This window comes from Onychostruthus taczanowskii, unplaced genomic scaffold, assembly GCF_017590055.1.
Source record: "Onychostruthus taczanowskii isolate IOZ18803 unplaced genomic scaffold, ASM1759005v1 scaffold2, whole genome shotgun sequence".
Lineage (NCBI taxonomy): Eukaryota > Metazoa > Chordata > Aves > Passeriformes > Passeridae > Onychostruthus > Onychostruthus taczanowskii.
Genome location: NW_024499239.1, coordinates 27,827,540 through 27,852,422, shown reverse-complemented (window position 1 = coordinate 27,852,422; position 24,883 = coordinate 27,827,540). Strand labels below are relative to the sequence as shown.

Here is a 24,883-nt window from a genome sequence, read left to right as displayed (position 1 = left end):
CACGGTTTCTACTGCCTGTGCTGAGCTGCTGTGTTGGTGCCAGGACTCAAATCTCTCCAGAGAATGGGGGAGGAAAAACAACCCCAAACTCTGGGCAGTAAGCTCAAACCCTTGAAAACTTCATTGTCCCTTCTGTAGCTTCAATTTTACTTGTAGGTCTGGATAAGGAATCATTTAATACAGAGATAGTAAATGGTTATTTTCAATATTCAAATCTACACCCACTGCATTTTGGAGCAGAAAGTGACCCATCCATCTGATATTTCCATCAAAAACGTCATTTCCTCTCAAGTGACAAGAAACTCATGAGGATGAAATGATGACAGGTTCAGTTGGGTTGTCTTGATCCAGCTGTGCTAAAAATCGAGGGGGTGAGGGTTTTCTGTCACTTGGTTTTGTCTCAGGCCAAAACCAGGTCGTAATTCTTCAGCTTGCTGGGGTAGCTAACTAAATCAGTTACAGATTGTCACAGACAATGGTGCAGCAGCAAATATCCTGACTTTCTTCCCAGAAGGAAAAACCAGCAGGTGCTGGGTTCCTGATTGCTTCAGGTCACTGAGCAGTGGTGGTCAGTGAGTGCTCCAAGGAGGTCACCTCCAGGTATCATCACCTGCACATACCCTCTGATGGCCAGGGATTGCTGGGAGATGGTTCTCCTTGGTGACAAAAGTGATTCTCAAAATGACTGGGACCCCTGAGCTGGGACTTTCAGGCTGGCTTTAGAAAAATGGTTTTGGTTGCCTCAAATTGCCCAATTTCATTCCAGCCATAACACTTCTGCCTTTCCTGCAGCCCTCTGCAATCTGGGAGTCTTGGTAAAAACCTCTGTGCTCTGCACACCAGAGCAGGGTGCTGCTCCTTTCCCTGTGGAAAAGGAGTCTGGAAAGAGAGTTGAGTATTCATGGGGTTAGGTGGAGAGCCCAGCTAGCAGACTTAATTAACTCTGTGTGTCTTAATTTAAATTGAACCCAGACAGAGCTGGCTTTGTGGACTGGCTCCAGCCAAGATGAAAATGCTGCAAGGCAGAAATGGGTGAGGATTTCAGGCATTAATCATTTAGGGCAAGAGAGGCCAAGCTAAGCAGTGGGAGAAGGGGATAAATTGGAGTTGGAGTGAGGGATGTTTGTGGCATGTGGTAGAGTAAATAAATAGCATTACCCATTTCCCATTTGAAATTCCTTTTATTTACCATCCAAGGAGGGTGTGCTTGGCTCTTGTTTTTGTCTGAGTGCATCCCCTTGGATTCTGCTCACCTCTGGGTGGACATAAGGGTGTTTTGTTGTGAGCTTTTTCTTGTGCAGAAAAAAACACTTCTCCAGCTCTCAAGTTGAGCTTGACCCTCCAAACCTGCTCCTTGTCCTTGAACACTGCAGAGAGCTCAGAGGTGAAGAAGGTGCTTCTCTTGAGACTGCATTTTGGAGCAAAAAGTGACCCATCCATCTGATATTTCCATCAAAAACGTAATTTCCTCTCAAGTGCCAAAAAACTCGTGAGGATGAGACGATGACAGGTACAGTTGGGTTGTCTTGATCCAGCTGTGCTAAAATAGTGAGGGTTTTCTGTCACTTGGAGGGGTGTGTCAGGCCAAAACTTTGCTGCTGTTGATGTGAGGGAGAGAGAAATTGGTGGTTATAACTGCCCTAAATCATGGTGTGGTGAGCAAGAACCAGACTTGTCTAAAAACTGCCAGCACTTCCCAAAATGTCCCACAAAACTAGATTTGACTTGTTGCCAAATGTGTTGCCAAAAAATGGGGCTTTGTGTGGGTCATTGTTTTGGTTTGGTTTTTTAACAAACAAAGTAAGGGCTCCCTCAAAGAAACAACCTGCTTTTGTCAGGTTGCTTTTATTCTTTATTTCTTTAAAAATATTATTATTTAATATTTTATTATTTAATAATAGAAATAACAGTAGAGAGCCCTGTCTGTGGGCTCTCTACTTCTGGCAGCAACATAAAACTCCCAAAGGTTAAATATCCCAACATCTGCATGGCTTTTCTCTGAGCTTTTAGCATTGTGCAGCTGAGCACAAGCATTGGAATCTCCAGTACAGTGAACATTTGGTTAAATTATTTTACTTCCACAGCCTCAATAATGATAAATCCAACAACTTTTGATAGTTTGAGTGCTCAGGTTTGTAAAATAAAACATGGTAAAGAAAAGTCTGTGAGTGCTGCATAAGTTAAATTATAAGTTGCTCTCTTCTTGTGCATGCCAAGGTTTGGAGATGAGAATCTCACATTTTTCTTTCTAAGTATTAATTACTGTTAGGAAAGAAAGGAAAAAACAAGGTTTTAAAAGTTTTTAAAATTATAATAATTGGGCATTTTAAAATGCTTTTTATTGCTTTGTGTGGCATCTAAGCTCAGCTTTCAAATCGTGCAGCTAAAAAAAATCTTGTATGAGTGTTTCCTGCTACTTTTTTTGGGGAAAATAATATAAAAATAATTCTTCATCCCCATTAAGTGATGGATATTGTGCATAAGTTCAAGAAGAATGCGTTTGTGCTGAAATCTCTTAAAATAAGCACTTTTCTGAGCACTGAAAGCTCTGGAAAATGTGTAAATTTAGAAGCAGTGATGCGGTCCCACGCTGTTCTTGTGAAACGGAGCTGCCTTAATTGGCGTAGTACTTGAAATTATTTTAATGCTTAATCAGTAGGAAAACCTTTCTAGTGCAGTTAAACTTTGACTAATATCCCAACTAGTGAATCAAAAGTCAGTTTTGCCTTGCTGCTACTCATGCAGAGAGTTTGGTGCTGTCAGTGCCCTCGGTGAGTGGCTGATCCTGTTCAGGCACAGCCAGGCTGGCCAGGGGGAGGTCTGTGGTTTTTCACTTCTGCCAGATGCTTTTAGCTGAGAATAAACTTCACATTCTGCTCTAAAGGTCTGGTCTTTGTGTCTGCTGCGCTTTTGTGCCCTAAGTGTTGCCTGTTTTTGTGGCTTCAGATTAATAAAGCAGTTTCTTGTTCAGTTTCTAAATGAAAAATTAAAAAAAAAACACAAAAATTAAGGCTAGTTATTAGAGTGTAATTAATCCCACCACGGGATTGTGTTACTGGGGAATGGCCACACCTTTCCAGTGGCTGATGTCACACATCTGTTGGGTATTAATTACTGTTAATAACATTTTCTGCTTTTGCCTGGCATTTTCCCCCCCTCCTTTCTCTTACTCCTTTTGTTAGGTGCTGCATAAATAGTAAATAAAGCAGCTGGCTGTGCCCAAAGGACTTTCTGGGAGTACCTGTGCAACTCTCATTCTTTTTCATGGATGGGAACCCATTTGCTTCACCCAAAATTTAAAAGGAAGCAAGACAAGGACAGCTAGACCAGGTTGGATGGGGCTTGGAGAGACCTGGTCTGGTGGAAGGTGGGAGTGGCAGTGGGGTTGGAACAAGGTGATATTTGTGGTCCTTTCCAATCCAAACCATTCTGTGATTCTGGGCTAACTAAAATACACAATGCTGATTGTTTATTTTGGAAGTTTTTGTCTGTTCTGTACACACTACAGAATTCTGTTGGATTTCTGTCCTGCTAGAGAACATCACATTTCTAAAGGTACTGGGAAGCATTTTTTTAAAAGAAGTCTGTAAATTTCCAGCAATTCAGACACATCTGTGACTGATAACTTCCCTGTTGTGCTGCCTCTCAGTATGTTCACAATATCAATGAAAAGCAAAACTTCCCTGAAGCCACCCCTCAGCTGGGCAGCAGAGAGCCCCACGTTTGTGTAAGGCAGTTTGTGCTTTCTGACTCTGGATGGGAGCTCCTGGGACTGCTGAAATCACAGAGAGGTTTGGGTTGGAATTAATGTTAAAGCCCATCCAGTGCCATTCCTGCCATGGCCAGGGACACCTTCCACTGTCCCAGGCTGCTCCAAGTCCCATCCAGCCTGGCCTTGGGCACTTCCAGGGATCCAGGGGCAGCCACAGCTTCTCTGGCAAATCCATTCCATGGCCTCCCCACCCTCCCAGGGAAGAATTCATTGCCAGTATTCCATCTAAACCTGCTTTCTTTCAGTTTTAATTCTGTCAGAGCGTGGGGTTTCCCTGCTGAGCACAAATCCAGGCTGCCCAAGCCCAGCACTTGGGGGATGCTGAGCTGCTTTCATGAACTGACCCTCCTGCACCCCTCCCAAGCTCAGGGACACATGGAGGCCAAGTTCCTGTGGACTCACTCCCCACGGAGTCTCCCAGTGCTGTCACAGCCACAAGTGTGTGAAAAGTGATTGTTAAAAGCTGCTGAAACAATCACTGCTGGATTAAAATGAAATAAAGAATTGCTGGCTGGGTGCAGCACCCTCCCTGCTTTTGGTGGAGCTGTGATGACAAATGGATTCAGAAAATGCTTTGACTGTGTTTTGATGTTGCTGTCAGCACATTCAGGTTCATTCAGTAAATTTTAATTCAGTAAATTTTAATTGCAGCCAGGTTTAGTGCCCTGGTGACCTTTGCAGCTCTGCTGGCTCATGTGCTGTGTCTGCATCCCCATCTCTGCCTTTTGATGGGTGGAACTCCACACACTGGAGGAAGTGGTGCCTAAGGGATCACATCAGATGCTTCAAACAGGAGGAAAGAAATGCTCCTGAGCAGCAAAGGTGTGTTTGATCCAGGACTGGGGAAAAAAAAAAGGCTTTAAAACAAGCCTTCCTTAGATTTCTGGCTCAGGTAATCTTAATATAGATGAAATCTGAGAAGCCCTCAGGTGGAACAGTGTCACAGATGGTGTTTTATACTTGTGGTGTTTGCAAGAAATAATTTTCTAAACAGTAATACCAGAACTGAGCTGTTAATTTTGGAGTAATAACTGCTAGTGCTGGGTGTGCTTACCTGTTGTGTTTGGAGCTCTCCTCAATGCTGTATTTAAAATACAAATAAAATTATTTAAAACATCATTAAAATTATAGAAGCATCTGTCTCTGCTCTGAGTATCCCTGGTGCAGGAAGGGGGAGCCCTTTTGATCATCTCAATAATCAGACTCCAGTAATTCTCTGAAGCCCAGCTCAGCAACCAGGCTCACATTAATTCCATCTCCTGAACACTGCTGTTATTTGAGAGCCACCTACACAGCTCTCAGATACATTTATTTCTCATGATGTCTTGGTAGTTTAACCATAGTCCCATTCTGTGTCTTGGAATTAGTAAAACAAGAATGTTTCCAACCTAATTCTTCGTAAAAAAGAAGTGGGAGTGTCATTCATCCATATGCTCCTTTCACAGCAGCTTTTTGGGTTCCCAAAAAAAGGAACCAGGTGCTCTGGAGAGCTCCCTCCAAAAAACATCCTGGCACAAACCTCTTCCAGTTTGGATCTGAAGTCAGCATCGAGCAGAGCAGCACTGGGGATGCTCAAAGCACCAATTATTTTCCCCAAAAAGGGGATCCATGTGTGAGAACTTGCATTTTGAGCCTGCCATGACTGTGGATTTGTTGTGTAGTGTTTGTGCAGCGAGCTGAGGATTTCTCTGGGAGTGTTGAGCTCAGTCCCCAGCACTGATTTAGACCAGCAAATAAAGTGGCTGGGAGGAAATGGCTGAATTAAAAGCTCTTCTTCCTCAGCCCTTGAGTGAGCAGAAATCCTCATTTGCACACCCTTTGAGCATAAAACCCTTTCATATTTCACCACTGGCAGAAATCACCTCTGTAAACAACCATTTGTCATACAACAGGCAAATATTTACATGTCATTTTCTTGCAGGCAGACCCAAGATTTGCATTTCAAGGATTTTTTTTTTCTCCCCTCATCCCTGAAAGGTTTTTTCTGTCAGAACCAGTGAATGAGTGGGGTGCCTCTGAATCCCAGTTTTTCAGTGGATGTCTGTTGTGCAAAGCCTGGGGGTAACTGAAAAAAAAAGTCTCTGCAGGCCAGTGTTGAGCAGATAAATAATGACAACCATTAGCACAATTTCTGTATCAGAGAAAATCTCTCTTTTAATTGTGGAGAGCAAGAAATATTTCTGAAAAGCCTCCCTTCAAAGGATCAAGGAAATTTTTATTTCTCCTTTCACTGAGTGTGTGTTTGCCTTGTTACTTCTGTTCTGTGGCTTTGGCAGTCTCCTGTGATTTTTTTTTCCCTTTTTTCCATCTAAAAGGTCTTGTCTGAAGTGTGTGTGTGTCTCCTTTTCATCTGCTGCTGCTTTCCTAGGCAGCACTGAAGTTTCTCCAAGGGACTTTTTGACAGATGATTTAAAATTTGTCATTTTATGCAATGTTGCAGAGGAAGAGGATGCTGAGGAGGTGCCAGAATTTCAGGTGTCTGGGAAAATTGGAGCAAAGAAGCAGAGGAAATTAGAAGAGAAACAAGCCAGGAGAGCACAGAGAGAGGTGAGTATTTCCTGCCACGTATTGAACAGCTCAGCAGAGAGCTGGGAATGACACAGAAAGGCAAAGGCAGTGTCATCACTAAAGGCTTGGTTTATCTTAAAAATGTGAATTCAGCTTTTGCTGGCCCAAGAGGGCTGTGGAAAACTGTGTCTCATTTTCATTCCATTCAGACTCGTGGGGAGCAGAGGAGTTAAACTCTTGAGTGCTCTTTCTTGGATGTTTCCACTGATTTCCAGCCTCATGTCAGCACTGTCCCCCCTTGAAAATACATTCCAGTGCCCGTGGTGCTGGTGTGACACCCTGGGCAGTTGTGAGGAGTGGTTCAGGTGCTCCCAGAGTACAGAAGTCTGCTTTGGTTTTATCTGTGTTTAGCCATATTTGTTGTTTTTACAGACTAGGGGAGATGAAAAGCTTTTTGGTGTTAATTCCAGGGAAGCAAGAGGCTTTTCAGCCTTCTGAAGGCAGCAGTTTGTGCATTTTCCTTGGAATTGTTCTGTTTTGGGTTTTTTTTCAGACTCTATATTGTTCTGTATGAACATTTTTAAAGCTTGTGAAATCCCAAGTTGGGAATTTTAGTGTCACCTGAGGTTTAAATGCAGTGTAGTAGATGGAGCAGTTGGTAATAAACTTAATTACTGGTTATATATATACTTCCATTATGAACCTTTTCTCACTCAGTGCTTTCATCATTTTGTTACTTTCCATACTCATTGAATTTAATTTTCTTTTTTTTTGTTTAGTGGAAAATGTGAGCAAAGTTGAATGAAGTTGAATAAGCATCAGTTGGTGGAGCAAGGAATCTTCTGTTTCATTTTAAAACACACTGATTTTTATTTTCCCATGTAGATAGATAAATTCCTTGGATGGGGCTTTTCTCTGAAACACTAAAAGCCAGATCATCCACTGGAATATTTTCTGCTTATCCTCTTAAATATATTTTCAAATTTAAGTATCCTGAAGAGCTGAAAAAAAAAATCTTTAAAAAGCTAAACACACCAAGACAAAACCCTTTTTATTTTCCCCTCATTTTGCAACAACCTCTTTATCTTAACAACAAAAATAAAATTATTTCAAGAGACCATTGCAGCTTTTTCTGTAAGAGATTCTGCCCAGGTTAATTACACATTTGAATGCACTTTTTTTACAGTGTGTGTTCCAAATCCTTTTTTTTTTTTTTTTTAATTCCTTAGGGTCCTTTCTAACTAAACTTCAAGTGAGGAGAACTGGAATTCCCTGTAATACCACTGTTGTAATAAGCTCATAGGCACATCCAAAAATTAATGAGATACAGATAAGTGAGGAGGGTAATTTCTAAATTTATAAATTTAATTTAGATTTTTTTTTTTTACAAAGTTTAATTTTTAAATTTGCAATGTTGAGTGTGCTGAAGGGGAGGGGAAGTGAAATGATAGTGGCTTATTATTATTATTCTTTTTGATGTTTCTTTCTGAGCAGGCATCTATAAGGTGGTAAGAAACCCCCTCATGGTGTCATCATATGAAATTTTCAAATCAGATTCAAAAATCAGATTCAAAAAGAGTAAGGCTTGGCTTGTATCATGTTTATTTTAGGCTGAAGAAGCAGAGAGAGAAGAACGGAGAAAGCTCGAGTCAAAAAGAGAGGAGGAGAGGAGGAAGGAAGAGGAGAGGATTCGCCTGGAGGAGGAAAGACAGGTGGGAATAATTGTATTTATTTATGGAAATACTGAGCCAGCTTTGCTTTTGGGATTGTTTCTGGGTGAGTTCTGTGCCCAGGGACCTGCAGGGACCACAGGCTCTGTCCTGCTCAGGATTTGGAGCTCAGGACTTTGCCCAGCCCAGCTCTGAGTGTCTCCCAAGGATGGAGATTCACAACTTCCCCTGTTCCCTGGGAGCTGCCAGCTGGAACCAGCAGGGCAGAAAGTGAAAGGCAGCAGCAGCAGCAGCAACTGATTTTGCAAGTGTTGTGTGAAATTGTATGATTTCATTCTAATTTTATGTATTTGCATGTGCTTCCCAATTAAAGATTCCTGAGCTGTGCATATGTTAGCAGGAGTGACCCAGAAAAACAGGTACTGCTCAGCTGAAATGCTTGTGCTGAATACTTTTCATTAGTGAGGGAGGAAGACTTGGACTTCAGAGCTGCTTTTTGTGCTCAGGCCATCAGTGCTGGCTGGGAACTTGGTGCTCTGGTGCTGCTGCAAGTTGTGTGCTGGAAAGGACAGAGGTGTTCTGCACGGTTCTGAGATGAAAACTTGCAGCCCTCAGCTCCCACTGTGAATTTTTTGGGGGTTTTTTTTTGGAAATTTGTCTCTCTGCTTCATGGAGATTTATTTTAATTTGCTCCAAGAGCTGGTTGTGTAAGTGGGGTGTGTTGCTGATAATATTTTAAAAAGGAAAAGACAATTTTTCCTTTCCTCTGTCGAGGGCATGAAGGCAGGATAAAGCAATTTTAAAAAATAACCCATACATTACACATACAGATTGTATCCATGAGATCTTTATGTGAATTTCCATTTAGCTCTGGGGTTATTCTCCACAAATCCTTTTCCTTTTGAACTCTCAGTTCCTTTCCATCAGTAGAAGTCTTGAATTTCAGAAATTGGAGAGGGAGGATGTCAGCACTGCAACATCAAGGTATGATTTTGTAAAGCAGCTTCACCAAACTTCTAGAGGACCAACAATTCCACAGCTTCCCTTCCAAGAGAGATGCACAAATTTATTTTTTTTAATATTTTCCTAAAGTTCTGAGAACTCTTGAAACCCTGAATAACGAGTCGAGATGACTCCAGTGCTTTGGGGGAATTGTGACAGCCTGGCTGGACAGTGACATTAAGTGACACTGGAACTTCCAGTCCTTGTAGGGTGGCCAGCACAGCACAGCAGGTGAATTTTTAAGCAAATTCCACCTGAGCTGGGCCAACCTGCTCCAGGGAAAGCTGTGGCACAGGACTGAGTTGTTCTGCTGGGATCTCACCTGGGCTTTAGCCATTCAGCTGGGTTAACTGAGGCACAGTTGAAAAGTTCAGTAGAAAATAAAGGTGGGATTTCAACCAGACATCTCTTCACACTGAAATATTTATTTACCTTCTTTTACTTTGGTTTCTGTTCACTTGAGCGCTGCGTAATTTATTTTTGGTTGAATTAGGAAAATCTTAATTGTTTCTGGTTTAGTTTGCAGTATTCCTAGCAAAGACTGCACTGCAGCACTTCTGTTTCACATGGCTCAGGGAAAAAGAGTACAAACTAAGGCTCTGATCTTATTTATTTATTTGTTTATTTATTTTAAACATTGTGCACAACAATCCACAGAGTACTTCCTAGAACTTGGAAAGTTGTTCCAAATGCCAGAATCCAGCTTGGTCACTTCAGCCAGTACTTTCCTACTTAAATCCTGTCATTTTAAACTATTTTAGTTTGGTTTAATTATTTGTTTTCCCAGTATTTATCAGGACAGCAAGCCCACCCACCAGGCTACAACAGGAGCATTATTCTGCCTCTCAGAGGAAAGTGCTGTCAATATTGAATTTTTTTGCTTGTGTATAAGTTGATCATCCAGTAACTGCTGAACATTTGCAGCGTGGATCAAAGTAAATGTGTCTGACAATATTTAATGTCCATGCTCAGCTGTTTTCTGGTAATTTTAAATTTGTCTTCATGGAGCCTGTAACAGGAAACAGAAATTGAAGAGAGCCTGTCCTTAGGCTGAGAACATCTCATCTTTCCAATCTTGTTACAGGCTGATGGTGTGATGGAAAAGGCAGAGCCTCTGAGAGGATCATTGGGTTTATGGAATACACAGGATAAAATGTCATTTATTTTCCTCCAGAGGAGGAATTCTTCATTGCCACAAGTAATGGCTTGTCACCAGGAAGGCCTTGTGCACTGCACATGTGATGATTCCATTCCCTCATCTCAATTTGGAGGTGGAAAGGCAAAATTCTGAGAGACACCTCAAGTAGTGACTGATAAGAGATAAAAGCCAGGGGGCAGCTGGTTTTTTTTTGAGACATTTTGTTCACTGACATTGCTGTGGTTTATATAACCCCACAAGGCACAAAAAAAATTCAGTTTATCACTGAAGTTTGCCTGGGAAATGTTGCAGTTGTCAGGTACCTCCTTTTCCCTTTGCTCTCCCAAAGTATTTCTGCAGGTTCACTGTCAGGGGCAAGTCCCCAAACAAGCACAGCCAGCTTTGGTACCTAAATTCCACTTAAACCCTTTTTTTTTCAGTCTTTTTCCCAAGAACTGCTACTAAAGTTGTACCTTGAGGGAGTTATGGGGGCTAAAATCTTGCCTAGCCTTGAGAAAAATACCCTCTGCTTCTATGTCAATAGATTTGTATGCACTTAAAAATAAAATGTGGTTGCCCCTTGGCTTGAGTGTTGCAAACCAGATCATGTATTTTTAAATTCAAGTTTCCTTTCCAGTGTTCTGCTGAGCTGATTGGCTGCAGGCCTGAGGAGGCTCCTTTATAATTGGCATTTGCTTCAGCTCTGCTTTACCCTGGGGATTTCCCTTTCACTCTTGGAGTTTTTTGGTGGTGAGCTGGTTTACCAGCTGACACCTTATCAATGAGAGTGAATTTCCTCTGATGTTGCAAAACAGAGTCTTCAGACAAAACCTGGCAGATTGCTCACAAAAAAAAATAAAAAAAAGCTCTTTTTTCCTTTGCCTGTGCACAGAGATTTTGGTAAATTTGCATTTAAGTGCCTGAATCAAAATGGTTTGTATCTTCAGAGCTGTAGAAATGGGGGTCAGCCAGGATCACAAGGATCCTCTGGAAGGTTTGACCCTAAAGTTTTGACTCTTTGATCATGTAAGAAGGGGCACCAAGTTTTAGTTGTTTTATTTTGTGAACAGCAAGATTTGTGTGTGTCTCAGCAGATCTCTTAATTCATTATCTGTTTGATATTTATATCCATTTTTCCTGCATTTCTTGAGGCTGATGGAGAACCACTCCATAACTGCAGTTTAAGCATCAGTTTTCAAGTGTGCATACTTCCCTCAAAATTAATTTCTCCTAAGGGAGTACAAGTTGAAAACCTTGCAAAAAACCTCATTCTCCTCAGATTTTGGGGATTTAAGGACACTCATTCTGTCTGGGGCAGGAATCCTACAGATCCATCTGCTCTGTGCCAAATTATTCTCTGCAAAGTCCCTTTTGGCTTCCTGCAGAACCTGCCCTGACAATACAAAAACTGGATGCTGTAGAAGGAGGAATTCTTTGGTCCATGGCCCTCTAAACACTCAGGATGCTGTTCCTCATCCTAAAAATTCAGGAAACAGCCACAAATAAAGGAATAACTGGCAGCAGGTGGTGCCTGAAGAGTGTCCAGTGTTTGCTGTGCCTTCCTCACTGCCGGTGGGGTTTGCTCCACCCAAGCAGCATCCTGAGCAATCTGTGATCCCAAAAATCAATGTGTGCTTCCAGCTGGGAGCCTGAGAGAGTTTTTGGGATGCTGTGGGTTTCACCTGGTAAAAGATGTGCTGGAAATAATCCCTGGGATCAAGGCAAGGGGCAAACAGAGGGTGAAAGGAGCCTCAGAGCACATCCAGGTCCTTGGTGGGCAGGGGAGGCTGGGTGGGAAAAAGAAAACAGAGCTTTGAGTGATCATTTATTTACTTATTTGTTCAATAAAGGTGTGGTCAAAGTGGGATAATGTGTTCTTCACATGCAGTGGAATAAACTAATGAAAAAGAAATCTTCACTCTGTTCAAGCCCCCATTTTGGGTAACATTTAGATGGGTGAGGAGAGAGGCAAGCCTGCTTAAAAAAAAAAAAAAAAAAACAAAACCAAAAAAATAAAAGCAGGCAGCTGAAGATGAGCATCTGCAGTTACCACATTTCCATCTGCTGGGATTTCCCCAGCACCCCACCCATGGCTGGGGGGTGCCCAGCCACTCTCTGCTCTGAGCCACCAGCTCAGGAGGAACCCGAGTGCCAAAAATGTGGGGTTGGAAAGGTGGGTTTGAGCTCAGGAGGAACCTGAGTGCCAAAATGTGGGGTTGGAAAGGTGGGTTTCAGCTCAAAAGGAACCTGAGTGCCAAAATGTGGGGTTGGAAAGGTGGGTTTCAGCTCAGGAGGAGCCTGAGTGCCAAAAATGTGGGGTTGGAAAGGTGGGCTTGAGCCCAGTGCCCTCTGTGTGCCTGGCACAAAATCCTGGGCTCAGTGTGTGAGGAGACCCTGAGGGGCTGGGGGTGTTTCTGGGTTATTTGTGTGGACAGCACTGAGTTTTGTGGGAATTCTGCTGCCTAAATTTGAGCCTGCAGCTCCCACACAGCTGCTCTGTGAGCACGTGAGAGAAAAGAGAGTTGATCAAAAAATACTTTAAATAAATAGAATGATTCTAAAGAAATAGAAATAAATATTGTAAATAAATATATAAAAATAATCTAAATAAATATAAATATTCCCAGCCATCCTGACAGTGCCAGGGTTCCCCTACTCAGCCTCCACCTTGCTTCTCCCTGGGCACTTGTGCAAAGTCATCTCTCCTCTTGCTCTGAACCAAGCTGCACTTTGAATAAATCCTTTTTTTCCCTATAGATTGAATCATAGGTGAATTTAGGTTGTAAAGCATGTGAGGCTCTTAATGAATTTTTAATTTTCAGATGGAAAAAAAGCAGCTGGAGATATTTAGTGTTCTGGAGAAAGCCACAACCACCAGGAAGCTTTGAGGGCTGACACACCTCAGGTGCCAAAGCAGTGCCTCAGAGCACCTGGAAAGGCTCTGCTGAGCAAAATTCAGCATCTGGAAAACCAAATCCTGTTGGCAAAAGAGGGGCTGGGGGCAGAGTGCTTTGCCAGTCCCACAGCAGGACTGCTCTTCTGCCTGGGGTGGGAATGGGAGTGCTGATGGGAACCTGCTGGGATAATTCCAAAAAATGCAAGGTGCTGGTTTAAGGACCACAGGAAGGAGCCTTGCTCATTTTTTATATTCCAGAAGTAGGAAAATGTGTTTTAGTTGTTGTTGCCCTGTTACAAATGGGATACTGTCTTCTGATATTTTCTTTTTTTTTTTTTTTATTTTTTTGCAGAATCACCTAGAAATTATTTACCAAAGCAATTTTGAGGCTTTGTGATAGGTTTTTTTTTTCCTCATTTCAAATCCTGCTGAATTACAGCCTCTCTAATAGACCAGGGGAAGAACATTATTCTTGTCTTTCCAGGATCAAGATTAAATTTAATGCACTTACAAGAAAAGAACAATTGCTGTTGCTTCCAAATGAAATATAGTTATGTTGTTCTTGGCATCTGGAGTGCATGTAAGGAAAAAAAATCTGCTGTTGGATTAATTGTGGTGGTGATGAATGACCCAAAAATGATCTTGTTTTGTCTCAAGAGCTTCCTCAGATCTGTAGATTTTTCATGAGATAGCAGTTTAAAAAATGGATTTGGCTTTGCAGCTACACTAAGGTCCTTTCAGTCCTGTTTTTCTCATTCTTGGATGTTGGCAGGACTCTTTCTCCTGACTTTCTGGGAATTTGATGCAAAAATATCTATATATATATAAATATTTATATATTTTTCTATTCTTATAAAAAGATAAACATTTTTATGTTTTATATATTAATTATATAATATAATAATTTTTATATTTAAATAAAAAGGGGACCAAATACTCTGGTTTTTACCACATCTTTTTTAATATGGATGTATTTTCTATATACTGAATGACCTGTTCTGTCTCTCCCTGTTGTTTTTTTTTTTGGTTTTTTTAATGGAACAAATATTTACATTCCAGCTACTTAAGGAAGCAATTACCATATCAATGTCAAATTAGAAATCAATATCATTGTTCTTTAAAAAATCCATTTCTCTGCTGATGCTAGAGGAATGCCCTGGGATTGTCACTGAAATTTGAAGAACTCCTGTGTTTGCTTCCATCAGCCTCTGGAATGTGATGGAGCCAGAGGCCAGATCCTTCTGGAATCTCCTTGTACCAGGTGCTGCACAAACATAAATTCCTCTGTGCAACATTTCCTGGAGGGAAACATTTTTATTCTGTGTGAGCCGTGGAATCTTTTAGATTGGAAAAGGCCTCTGAGATCATCAAATCCAACCTTCAACGTCAGTCCAGCCTTCTCTTGGAGAAGAGCAAAGCAAATTTTAAATGAAAACAAATGGAAAACTGCAAATTTAGGAGCTCCCAGTAAAAACCAGTTCTCATTTAGAACATTTTCTAAGCAATATGTCACATTCCCAAATGTTTAATCACCATTTTGGTTTGTGAAGGTGTGAATTACACAGAACCAGGCATCACCAGGTCACTGATGCTGGGCTTGGAGTTTCCTGGGCCAGCTTTATTGTGGCCTTTAAGGCTTTAATATTTATTTCAAGGTAGGCCATGAAGTTTGTTTTTTTTTTTTTTATTGCAGATAACTAAAAGCTTTTGTTTAACAAACAAAAAGTAAAATGAATGTAAAAAACTCATTCTGTTAATACAACCATGCCTTGCCTCCTGTGCCTAAAATACTTTATGTAATAATTTATATATTATTTCTTTTTATATATTATCCAGGAGGGTACAGTTTGCTGGAAGAAAGTTACCATAAGAAAGAGGTTTTCCTTGAAAATGTGATTTTACCTGAAACTTTTGCATTTTCTCTCCCCCAGTGTAATCCACTGTCCCTTGTGAGCACTCCCAGTGTCCTGCAGTGGCAGAGCAGACCTGGGGCCAGTAACCAAAAATGTCAATGTGGCATCAAAGTGCAGGGAGGGGCAGCTTTACTGAGGGCTTTACTATTTATTTCAGGGAAAGCCATGAAGTTTTTTTATTGCAGATAACTAAGAGCTTTTGTTTAGCAAACAAAAAGTAAAGTAAAATTTAAAAACTCCTTTTGTTAATAGAATCGTGCCTTGCCTCCTGTGCCTAAAATACTTTCTATAATAATTTATGTATTATTTAATTTTATATATTTTCCATATAGGAAGAAAGTTATCATAAGAAAGAGGTTTTCCTTGAAAACGTGATTTTACCTGAAACTTTTACATTTTCTCTCCCCCAGTGTAATCCACTGTCCCTTGTGAGCACTCCCAGTGTCCTGCAGTGGCAGAGCAGACCTGGGGCCAGTAACCAAAATTGTCAGCGTTGCCTCAGAGTGCAGGGAGGGGCAGGGACTTCCTGTGAGGAGCAGCAGACTGATGCAAATGAAGCAGGCAGGTTGCTATTTAAGAGGTTTTCTGTCAGCTCTGCTGAGTGCCAGCCCTGGCTGTGAGATGGTCACTGCCTTCTGAAACTCCTTGTGCCATCAAAGGACAGTTTAGACTCAGCTTAAAAAGCTTTTTATGTGCTGGCTGCAGAGAAAGAAGATGCTGCTTCACTTCAAACCTGACTTGGGAAAGAGCAAACTGACCACTTGTCATCTTTTCTGTCCAGGAAGAGGAAAAAAGGAAGGCAAAGGAAGAAGAGGAGAAGAGAGAATATGAGGAGTACCTGAAGCTGAAGGAGAGTTTTGTGGTTGAAGAGGAAGGGGTTGAAGAAGCAATGACAGAGGAGCAGGTATGTGAGGCTGGTTCTGCAGTTCCTCTTCTCCTGTTAGACTTGCTGCATTCTGTCTGGTGTAAAATGAAATTAAAAGTAGGAGTCAGCCAAAGGTTTTTGCTTGTGAAAGCTAAATTGTGTCTGTGGCACAGGTTAACCCTGGAATATTTCCTGGGGAGTGCTGCTGTTCCTCATACCAGACTCCTACAGGGTATTTTAGAGCTCTGAGAGAACTTGCTGGAAATGAATTCTGTCCTTCCTGTGTCTAAGAACTGAACTGAAACCCATTCTGGAATTCAGATAATCTCTCACTGTCAGCACTCTGCCTTACCCACAGAGACTGAGCCAGTAAAGCTGAATTTGGAGTTGGAAAGTGCCCACAGACCTTGGGGGCAGTTATTTGGGTTTGGTTTTATTTTCTGCACCAAGAGAGCTGCTGTGAAATCAAATTAAAAGCCAAGCTCTTGTCTCAAAAGGCTTCTGATAAGGGAATCCTCAGGACAAACCCACACTGCTGCTGCTGAGGCTGCCTGCAGAGCTGCTGGGGATGGTGGTTGAAACGTGATATTTGATATAAAATCACAGCAAACCTGAAGAAGTTTTGCTGTGGTGGGAGGCAGAGTTCTTGCTTTGTCTGCTGAAAACCTGTTAGACACAATTTATTTGCTGTCACATCCTGGAATTGCTCTTGGGTTGCAGCTGCCAATTTGAGCTGTCCAGTGCATTTCTTGGGAAGGATTTATTTCAGGGCCATGTGTGCCTTTGCTGCTCTGCTGAAGAGACTCTGGAATTAAATGGATTTGCTTTAGTGTGGCTGAGAGTGGCTTTGAGCACAGCAATTCTCAAGCACCATTGACTCCTTACAGGTTCTCACTATGGACCCCTTCCCATCAAGAAAAAATCCTCCATCACACCAGGATTAACAGCAAGAGAAGTTCTGTCTGCTGATGGGGAATTGCAGTGAACAGCAAAGTGCACATTTTTATTGACAGTTCCTTCAAAAATCTGTACCTGCTAGGAGATGAGATTATCCCTACATATTGCTGTGTTCCACTTCAAACACCCTTTGCAGCTGGAATGTGGTGATTGTCCATGTTCCTACAGCTGCCTGTCAAGGAGAAATTCATCTCCCTCCATGTCAGAAGAGAAGGGTGTTCCTCACCTAAAAGAGTTTGACATGCCTGCATCTCAACCTGAGATCACTTTGCTAGGGGTGGGGAGCTAGAACTTAAATTGCAGGTGATTTAAAAGTCATATTCAGAAATAATAACAGGTACAGAGTTATTTGGAGGCAGGAGAAATGAGAAGGAAATTAAGTGGTGGCTGAAGTACTGAAGCATTTCAGTATCCTGTCAGCAAAGCTGGCCCTGCCTTGTGCTGAAAATCAAGCTCCTGACTCCAGAGCTCACCAGTTAATTAAGGCTGATTGATTCCTGAGGTTCCAGAGTAACCTGATCTCCTTCTAGCTCCAATGCACAGTGTTTGCATTGCCCCTGCAGTGGAGCTGCTCTCTGGATTTCAGCTGCATGGCTCTGAAATGCTTGAGCCTCCACAGGTGCTGAGCAGCTGTGCTGCACTTGGCCATCCGCAGCTCCTGAGTCACTCTGGGTTTTCCTCTGCACAGAATGGCCTGGGTGTGTGACTTACTGATGCTTAAACTCACCCAGATGTGCTTATTTCAGGGTGTTTGTAATGTGGAGAATAAAAAATTGTATGGTGACCTTTCAGGAAACATTTAAAATGTACCTGAGCCACATTCTGTCTCAATACCTGTCAGAAATCCCTTATGAAGATTAAATCTAGATTAGTTTTCTTCCCAGTTCAATATCTCAGTGTGTGTAGTTAAAACTTAGGAATTATGCAACCTAAACACTTCCATAGTATTTATACTCAGCAAGTTTTTGATGCATTTAATGGTCATTAATTCAAAATAATAATTGTTTTTCTTGCTGTCTCCAGTCTCGCAGCTTTCTGATGGAATTCCTGGAATATGTTAAGGTAAGGTGCCTTTGGATTTTCTCCTTAGATGTTGTGAAATACCTTTTGTCAAACAGGGGCATCTTTACTTCCTCTTTCATTTACTTAAATATTCAACAAGTGTCAAAAGTGATCCCTTCAATGAGTGTTATTTACTGAACCAGCACAAACACATTAAATTATCTAAAATAATTGAATTCCAGCTGGGTCCTGGCTTTTGGGGCAGGATGTGGCCTGGTGGATCTCCCTCAGAGTTCATGGAAGCAAAGTTTGCTGTGGATTGGGATTTGGGGCATTCAGGCTTTTTTTGTTTGTGAGCATCAGCCACTGATTTAAAAACAGTCTCCACGTGAGCTCAGCAGGAAGGAGAGCTGCTGTACCTGGAGGGTGTTTTGGAGCCTCCAGCCCTGGCACTGGGGAGCTCAATCCCAACTTTTCCTGTGATTCCTTCACTTTTTTTCCATCCATGCAGCTTCCAGTGGTTTTTTTATGTTCAGGAGAGCAGTTGAAGAAGCAGCTGCCTTGTTTTAACAGGGTGTGTCAGTCTCCCTTTCATCCCATTGTATGGCTGGGTGTTTAAAACCTGGGCTGTGTTCAATTATGCTTTTGATCTGTGAGGGCAAATGCTCTCCACTGTTGCTATATCAAAGGTCACATGCATTTTTCTCCTCTCGCTCCAACACTGTCATGCAAATCTTTTTTCCTAATGAATCCCTTTCTTCCTTTACTGGAATCTGGACTCTCAGGATGTGCGTCCTGTGTGAAAAAGGCTTCTCCAGCAAGCAAATCACTTGGACGCTCAGTGAGCTGCTAATCAGTTTGTATCCCAAAATCTCATGTTTTGCACGTCCATTATCCCAGCCAAACCCTGAATGTACAGCAGGTTTATCTCCTGGGCTTAGGGATTTGCCTCATGGATAACTCTCCTTGGGGAGTCCTTTGGAGTGATTGCCAGGCAGTTCTGCACAAGAGCTCAGAGCTGAGCCCTGCGAAGCTCTGCTGGGCTGCTCTCTGCCTCTCCTCCACCTCTGTGGGTAAAAAAGGAGATCCTGGTGTCCCTTGGGATCTTCCACAAGCACTGGGAGCTTTCCAGGGCATGACACAGCCAGGGCAGACTCTGCTCGTTGCCCCAGGGGTTGTGGTGGATGGACCAGATTAGTCACAAGCTCCCAGTCGAGTGTTTCAGCACAAAATTCTGTATCAGTCACTTCATCTTGACGTCAGAGAAATTAAACTTGGGCTGGAAACTGAAGTCTGAATATTTGACACCTGATTTCCTCTGCAGAGCTGAGCTGCAGAAGTGGGGCATCGCTTTCTTTCTCAAGTTTTAAGTATTTTTCTTTAATCTTGAAAGTGTGCTTAATGTATAGATTATGTATTGCCCTCATCTTCTGTTCTGTTCACAGAAACCATTGACAGGAAGCGGTGCTGAGCTGCTCGTAGCTGTCAGAAAAAAATGTTTAAATTAAGAGTAATTGGCATTTTTTAAAAAAATAAAATTGAATTTAGCTCATCTGATGAATAATTTCTTATACTGGAGACAGCTCACCCCATGCTTCATTCTTAAGGGTGTTGGGAGCAAAATGCAGCCTCTTGCTGTGGTTCATGCCTTGCTGAGGACAGCAGCAGCATCACCCTTAAAATGAAATTAATTCAGGAGAATGTTGGATGTGTTTTTGTTGCTGAAGGGGAGCTGAGCCTGTCTCTAGAACATGATGCATGTGGAGCAGTGTTTGATTCCCTTGGGACCTCTAGGTGTTGTATTCCAGAGTGTGGGGGGTGCATCCCCATCCCTCCCCACACCCTTGGGCTCTCATTCCCAGCAGGATCTGTCTTGGAAAGCTTCCACTAAACTTGGTCATTGAGGGGGAAGATCTTTAAGTGAAGCTTTAAGTCCTGTTTTTCCTGTTCATGTGGCTTTGCACCAACCCCCCCAGTCCCTTTAAAAGAAGATGTGACGAATGTTGGCAGTTCCCAGCTCTGAGAACTGAATTCCATGGACTGGTTCCAGTTCCATGTGTTCAGTCCATGGTATTCAGTTCTCTAGCTTGGCTGCATCAAACTTCACAGCTGCTAAATCTGTGTGTGCCTTTCTTTGGGGTCTGATTTTATTAATGAAAAAGATTCATCTATTTCAGCCTCTCTTTATTTCTTCAGTGGCCTCCCAGTATGCTCTCAAGACCAGAAACAAAGGACTTTCTTGTTTGAAGTATTTAATTTGTTACTGGAGATGCAGCTCCTGTGGCTGTACCTACATGGATTTTAGCAATGTAAACCTGAATATTAACTGAGCTTTCCAACAGTTTTGTCTTTTCCAAGCTCCTTGCAAACACTTTTGCAACTCAACAGATGAGTTCCTAAAACTTTGGCAGGGAAGAAAGCGGGAACCGAGTATCTCCAGACAAGCCCTGCAGGTGTTTTCTCTGGAGCTCCAGAGAAGCACAAAACCAGATGTGAGCAGTGGTGGCTGTGCCTTGACTGAGAAAAGCTGCAGGAAGCATCTGTCAAAAGCAAAATGACAATGTGCAGTTCCAGCAGTGACAATTTTAATAAGGTGTTGGCTTGCTTAGGAAGATCATTATGGCATTAATACCCATGACATCAGTAAAACAGACTAAAGCACTTAATGCTGCCAGTCTTGCCTGGGTTTTATGCAAGTGCTGATACACACCAGTGATGGTTTTAAAAGGTGCTTTGAAACATCCCTGAAAGAAGAAAGGGATCTTGATAAAACACTCTGGAAATTAAAGGTAGCAGCTGAGAAACTCAGGAGGTGGGGGAGCAGAGTCATGGCTGTTCCTTGTGCTCATCCCAGTGTCAGGAAAAGTCCAGGATCAAGGCTGGCAGATGTGTTTGAGTCTTACCCTAAGTGGGTCAGAGCACTCAGTTTTTCCACAGAGCTCCCTGCTTTAGGTAACCTGAGAGTTTTTCTTCACAGGAAAGTGCTTACTAGGAAAAGTTACTTAAAGGAACAGGTTCTGCTTTGTCTGCTTAATGCATTTTTTTATTGGAATGGGAAAAAAAAAAAATCCCAGCTTTCTCATTCATCAGCTTAACACTTGTTTGTCCCCACAGAAAACAAAGGTTATCCAGCTGGAGGACTTGGCTTCACATCTGGGTTTAAGGACACAGGTAAAAAAAAACCTGGCTTTTTGGGGTGGAAGTATTAATTTTTGCTGGATCCCTGCCTCCCTCTTAAACCAGAGCTCCATTTAAGTGTGCAGTGGGTTACTTAGAGGAATTTATCTGGTTAAAATCTAAATTATAATTTTCTTCTGCAGTCATGTAACAAGGAAAAGAGAGAGGTAGAGCTGTAGGAACCAACACTTAAGGTGCAGTGGAACTGCATGCTTGGAGTAACTGTAGAGTAAACCCAGCCATAAATTCAACAAGTTGTTGCTTTGGGATGGTAGCATAGCTTTGCTCTTAAAAGGAGCAGGAAAAGATACAAAAAATGTGGAATTTTTGAGCAAGGACCTTGGAGAAGGATCTCAGTGTGCTTCATGGCACTGCACAGCCTTTCCATGGGAAGATTCCTATAGCCCTCTGCTCCTTGAAACAGCCAAGTAATGGCAATAAAAGTCTCTTTTAAGGGGTAGGGAATTTAATTTGAACATCCCAAAATTTAATTTGAATTTAATTAATGTTGAATGCCAACAAAAAAAAAATTATCCCTCTAAGACCAAGGGGCTGATTCCACCTCTCTGTGAGGCAGTACTGAATTCCTTAACCCTGAGGGATTTCAAGGTAAACCTCTGGAGTTTATCTGAACGTGTGGGATGGTTTTTGCTTCCCTTTTGATCAGTCTGTTTCTCCTTTTTCTCTTCTGCACAGGATGCAATTAACAGAATCCAGGACCTGATGGCAGATGGCACCCTGACAGGTGACAGCCAAAGCACAAAGGGGATCTTTCTGTAGCTGCTGGTGCAGAAAATGCCTTCCCTGTGGCAGAGAGAGAATTCCAGTGTCATTCCTGTTTTAAGGATCTAGTAGGACTCGATAGCTGGATATTTTTATTTTATTTATTTGCCCATCTGCTGAAGGCCTTTTGAGGTTGCTGAGCAGCCAGCTGCAAATGGGGCCTTCTAAAATCTGAATTTGAGAGGGTCACTGGGATGATTTGGGATGGGTTAAAGGCAGGGCTGGGGTGGAGAGGCAGACATCCCAGAGCACTGCAGGGTGCTGGAGCCAGTGAAGTGCTTGTTCCCAGCCCTGTCCAAGCTGGAATTGCAGCAGACTGAGCAGGAACAAGGCTGGTTTAGAGCTGGGCAGTCTTTTCTTTCCAAGGGTGAAGTAGGGGAAGGTGCCAGCACAAACATTTATTGACCTGATCTTGTGCTCCTCGTGGCTGGAGAACAACTGTCTCAGCAATGTGGAAACCCTTTCAAATGCCCTAAAAGTGCCTGGAAAGCAGGGAGAAAGGATGTGTGCTGTCCTGGCTGGCTGTGCCTGTCTCAGCAATGTGGAAACCCTTTCAAATGCCCTAAAAGTGCCTGGAAAGCAGGGAGAAAGGATGTGTGCTGTCCTGGCTGGCTGTGCCCAAAGCCAGGGAGGCTCTGCCTCGGTGGAATACATAAAAACAGAGTTCTGCTCTCAGTCTGGGTGGAGCCACAGGAATATGGAAACTGAGCTGCATTCCCTTCAGAGGGGAAGCTGGAAGCGCTGAGCTGGGAACATGAGCACCAAAAAAGCAGGGCTGGGAAGGGTCTGGAGAGGAATCCAGACCCTTGAGGATGTGGATCCCAGTGTGAGGGGCAGCTGAGGGCACTTGGCTTGTTCAGCCTGGAGAGGAGGAGGCTGAGGGGAGATCCATCAAATTCTGCAGCTTCCTCCCCAGGGCAGCTCTGATCTCTGCTCCTGTGACAGGGACAGGACCCAGGGAACAGCTGGAGCTGGCTCAGGGGGATTTGGGATGGAGATCAGGGAAAGGTTCTTCCCCAGAGGGTGCTGGGCACTGCCCCAAATCTGCCAGAGCTCCAGGGGAGTCTGGACCACGCTCCAAGGGACAGGGTGGGGTTGTTGTGGGGCCTGTGCAGGGCCAGGAGCTGGATCAGTGATCCAGGTGGGTCCCATCCAGCTCAGGACACCTGGGATCCCTGCAGCAGCTGCTGTGGAGCTCCCAGGCAGCTATTCCCAGTGCCAGAACATGTTTTTTGAGCAAAAGGAGCATTCTCAGGGCCCTGGGCTGCTGGCACAGCCCTGCTCCAGCTCCCAGCAGTGCCAGGAGATAAAACCCTGCCTGGCCTAGGTAGGGAGTTCCTCAGCAGCTGGAACATCCCTTCCCAAAGCCGTGAGTGATGCCTGGGGGGAGGTGAGGGGAGCCTCTCAGCGCTGTGCTTGCCCTGCAGGTGTGATTGATGACAGGGGAAAGTTCATCTACATCACTGCAGAGGAGATGGCAGCCGTGGCCCAGTACATCAAGCAGCGAGGCCGAGTGTCCATTGCAGAGCTGGCCCAGGCCAGCAACTCCCTCATCAACCTCCAGCCTGACAGCAGAGCTGTGGCTCCAACCCTGGCCTGAGACGCACACTGCAGGAGTTGAGCCTCTGAATGAATAAAGCACGTTGTAATTAAAAGCAAACGAGAACCCCTGGGTCCGTTGGTGGTGCCTGAAGGTAGGATGATCTTTTGAGCACCAGCTGCAAACTCAGAAGTTTTTGCTTTTCCTTCTGTTAGAGCTGCTATTAAATGGTAAAAGTTGATTGTACAAGAGGCTGGCCAGAAGCTCAAACACTGATGCACCTGTAGCCCAGGAAGATCAGTCATTTATCCCCTGGCAGCCAGTCTCATGTTGCTATAATCAAACTTTTTGTTGTTTGCAGATTCTGATGTCTGTATCAAATAATTGGGGGTTGTTTGCATTCAGGATTCTCCAGGCTTGCTCTGCACTGTGGAGCTGTTTAACTTTGTGATGGACACAGCATTGGCTGCTGTACCCAGATTGGAAGGAAAGAGTAAAAAGAAAATACTCATAAGTGTGTGTTTGTCCTTGCTGAAATATACCCTGAAACTCTGGAAAGAATGGTTGCTCTGTTCAAAATTCCAGGGGCTATTTCAGGAAACCTTTGCTACATGAATATGTTTTCCTTGGTTTATGTAACATAAAAAGTTTGCTTGCAGACAAGCTGCATCATTTCCCTGGAGCCAAGAGACAGAATCCCCTCCAGGGAAGGGCTGGCTGGGCTCATTTATTGTGATACCAACCAGATCCTGGTGATTCATCCTTTGAAGTCAGAGCCAGCTCAGGGTGTCTGAAGGCCTCAGCCACCCCCACCCCGTGGCCTCTGTGTTCTGCAGGTCTGGGGGTTTTTAAATAAAAGCTTCAGACACTCTGAGTCATGCAATTAATGCTCCAAGGTAATGGTTATTAATGTATTAATTGTATGGGTCAGTGTATTTCCTGCATAAGAATATTTATTTTTTCAATCTTCCATTCATTCTCCTCTCTGAAATCAGCAGAATTTATGTGGATAAACAGTGACTGGGGAGGACAAGAGGTTTTGTCTCTGCCAAACTTGAGCAGACTAAAAGCCACCTTATCAGTGGGATGAGACAGCAATAAAACAATGGAAGGAAACATTTCCTTTTAATCTCTGCACTGCTGCTGGATGTGAGAGTGCAGGAGAGTGGAGTTCCACCAGCACCAGTGCTGCTGTGAAAGATCAGCACATCCTGAGTGCTGTGCAACCACAGCCAGCAAAGAGGTTTTTTAGCATTTGAGGCTTGTAAAGTCTCTGACTTAAGGATTGCATATTAAATTTTTAAAAAATATTTGGGTTTGCCACTGTTTTCTTGTTCTGTCTTAAAGTATTCTTGTAATAAAATTGACAATATTTAAAGAACTCTGCTAAAAAACTCCTGTGGAACAAGCTCTGCTGTGCCTTGAAGGAATTGCTGCAGTTCTCTGAGTTTCCTGAGTGGCTGCAGGAGGTGAGGACAGGTGGGTGTTGGTGCTCTGACCCTGGGCCACAGCCACCACTAAAAACTGCAGCTCCAGTTTCTGTTAAAGGAGTGTTTTGGTGTTTTCTAGGAATTCGCATCCAAAGTCCCAGGAGGCAGCTGAAAGTCTGGAACACAATGGCTTCAGGCCATTTGTTTAATGGGTTATAAATGAGGCAGCT

The 24,883-nt window shown here is 43.0% G+C and overlaps 1 protein-coding gene across 1 annotated transcript in view; it reads left to right on the top strand.

Moving 5' to 3' along the window:
• The window catches only part of DDRGK1 (DDRGK domain containing 1), a 36,053-nt gene extending 11,456 nt beyond the window's left edge, over positions 1 to 24,597 (top strand). Inside the window, exons 3-9 of the mRNA XM_041403016.1 lie at positions 6,213 to 6,319; positions 7,891 to 7,992; positions 15,681 to 15,803; positions 17,745 to 17,783; positions 20,838 to 20,894; positions 21,597 to 21,645; positions 23,111 to 24,597. Coding sequence (XP_041258950.1) covers positions 6,213 to 6,319; positions 7,891 to 7,992; positions 15,681 to 15,803; positions 17,745 to 17,783; positions 20,838 to 20,894; positions 21,597 to 21,645; positions 23,111 to 23,283 — 650 coding nt within the window. The 3' untranslated portion in view covers positions 23,284 to 24,597. The remainder of the gene's footprint in view (positions 1 to 6,212; positions 6,320 to 7,890; positions 7,993 to 15,680; positions 15,804 to 17,744; positions 17,784 to 20,837; positions 20,895 to 21,596; positions 21,646 to 23,110) is intronic.
• Positions 24,598 to 24,883: the final 286 nt, after the last annotated feature.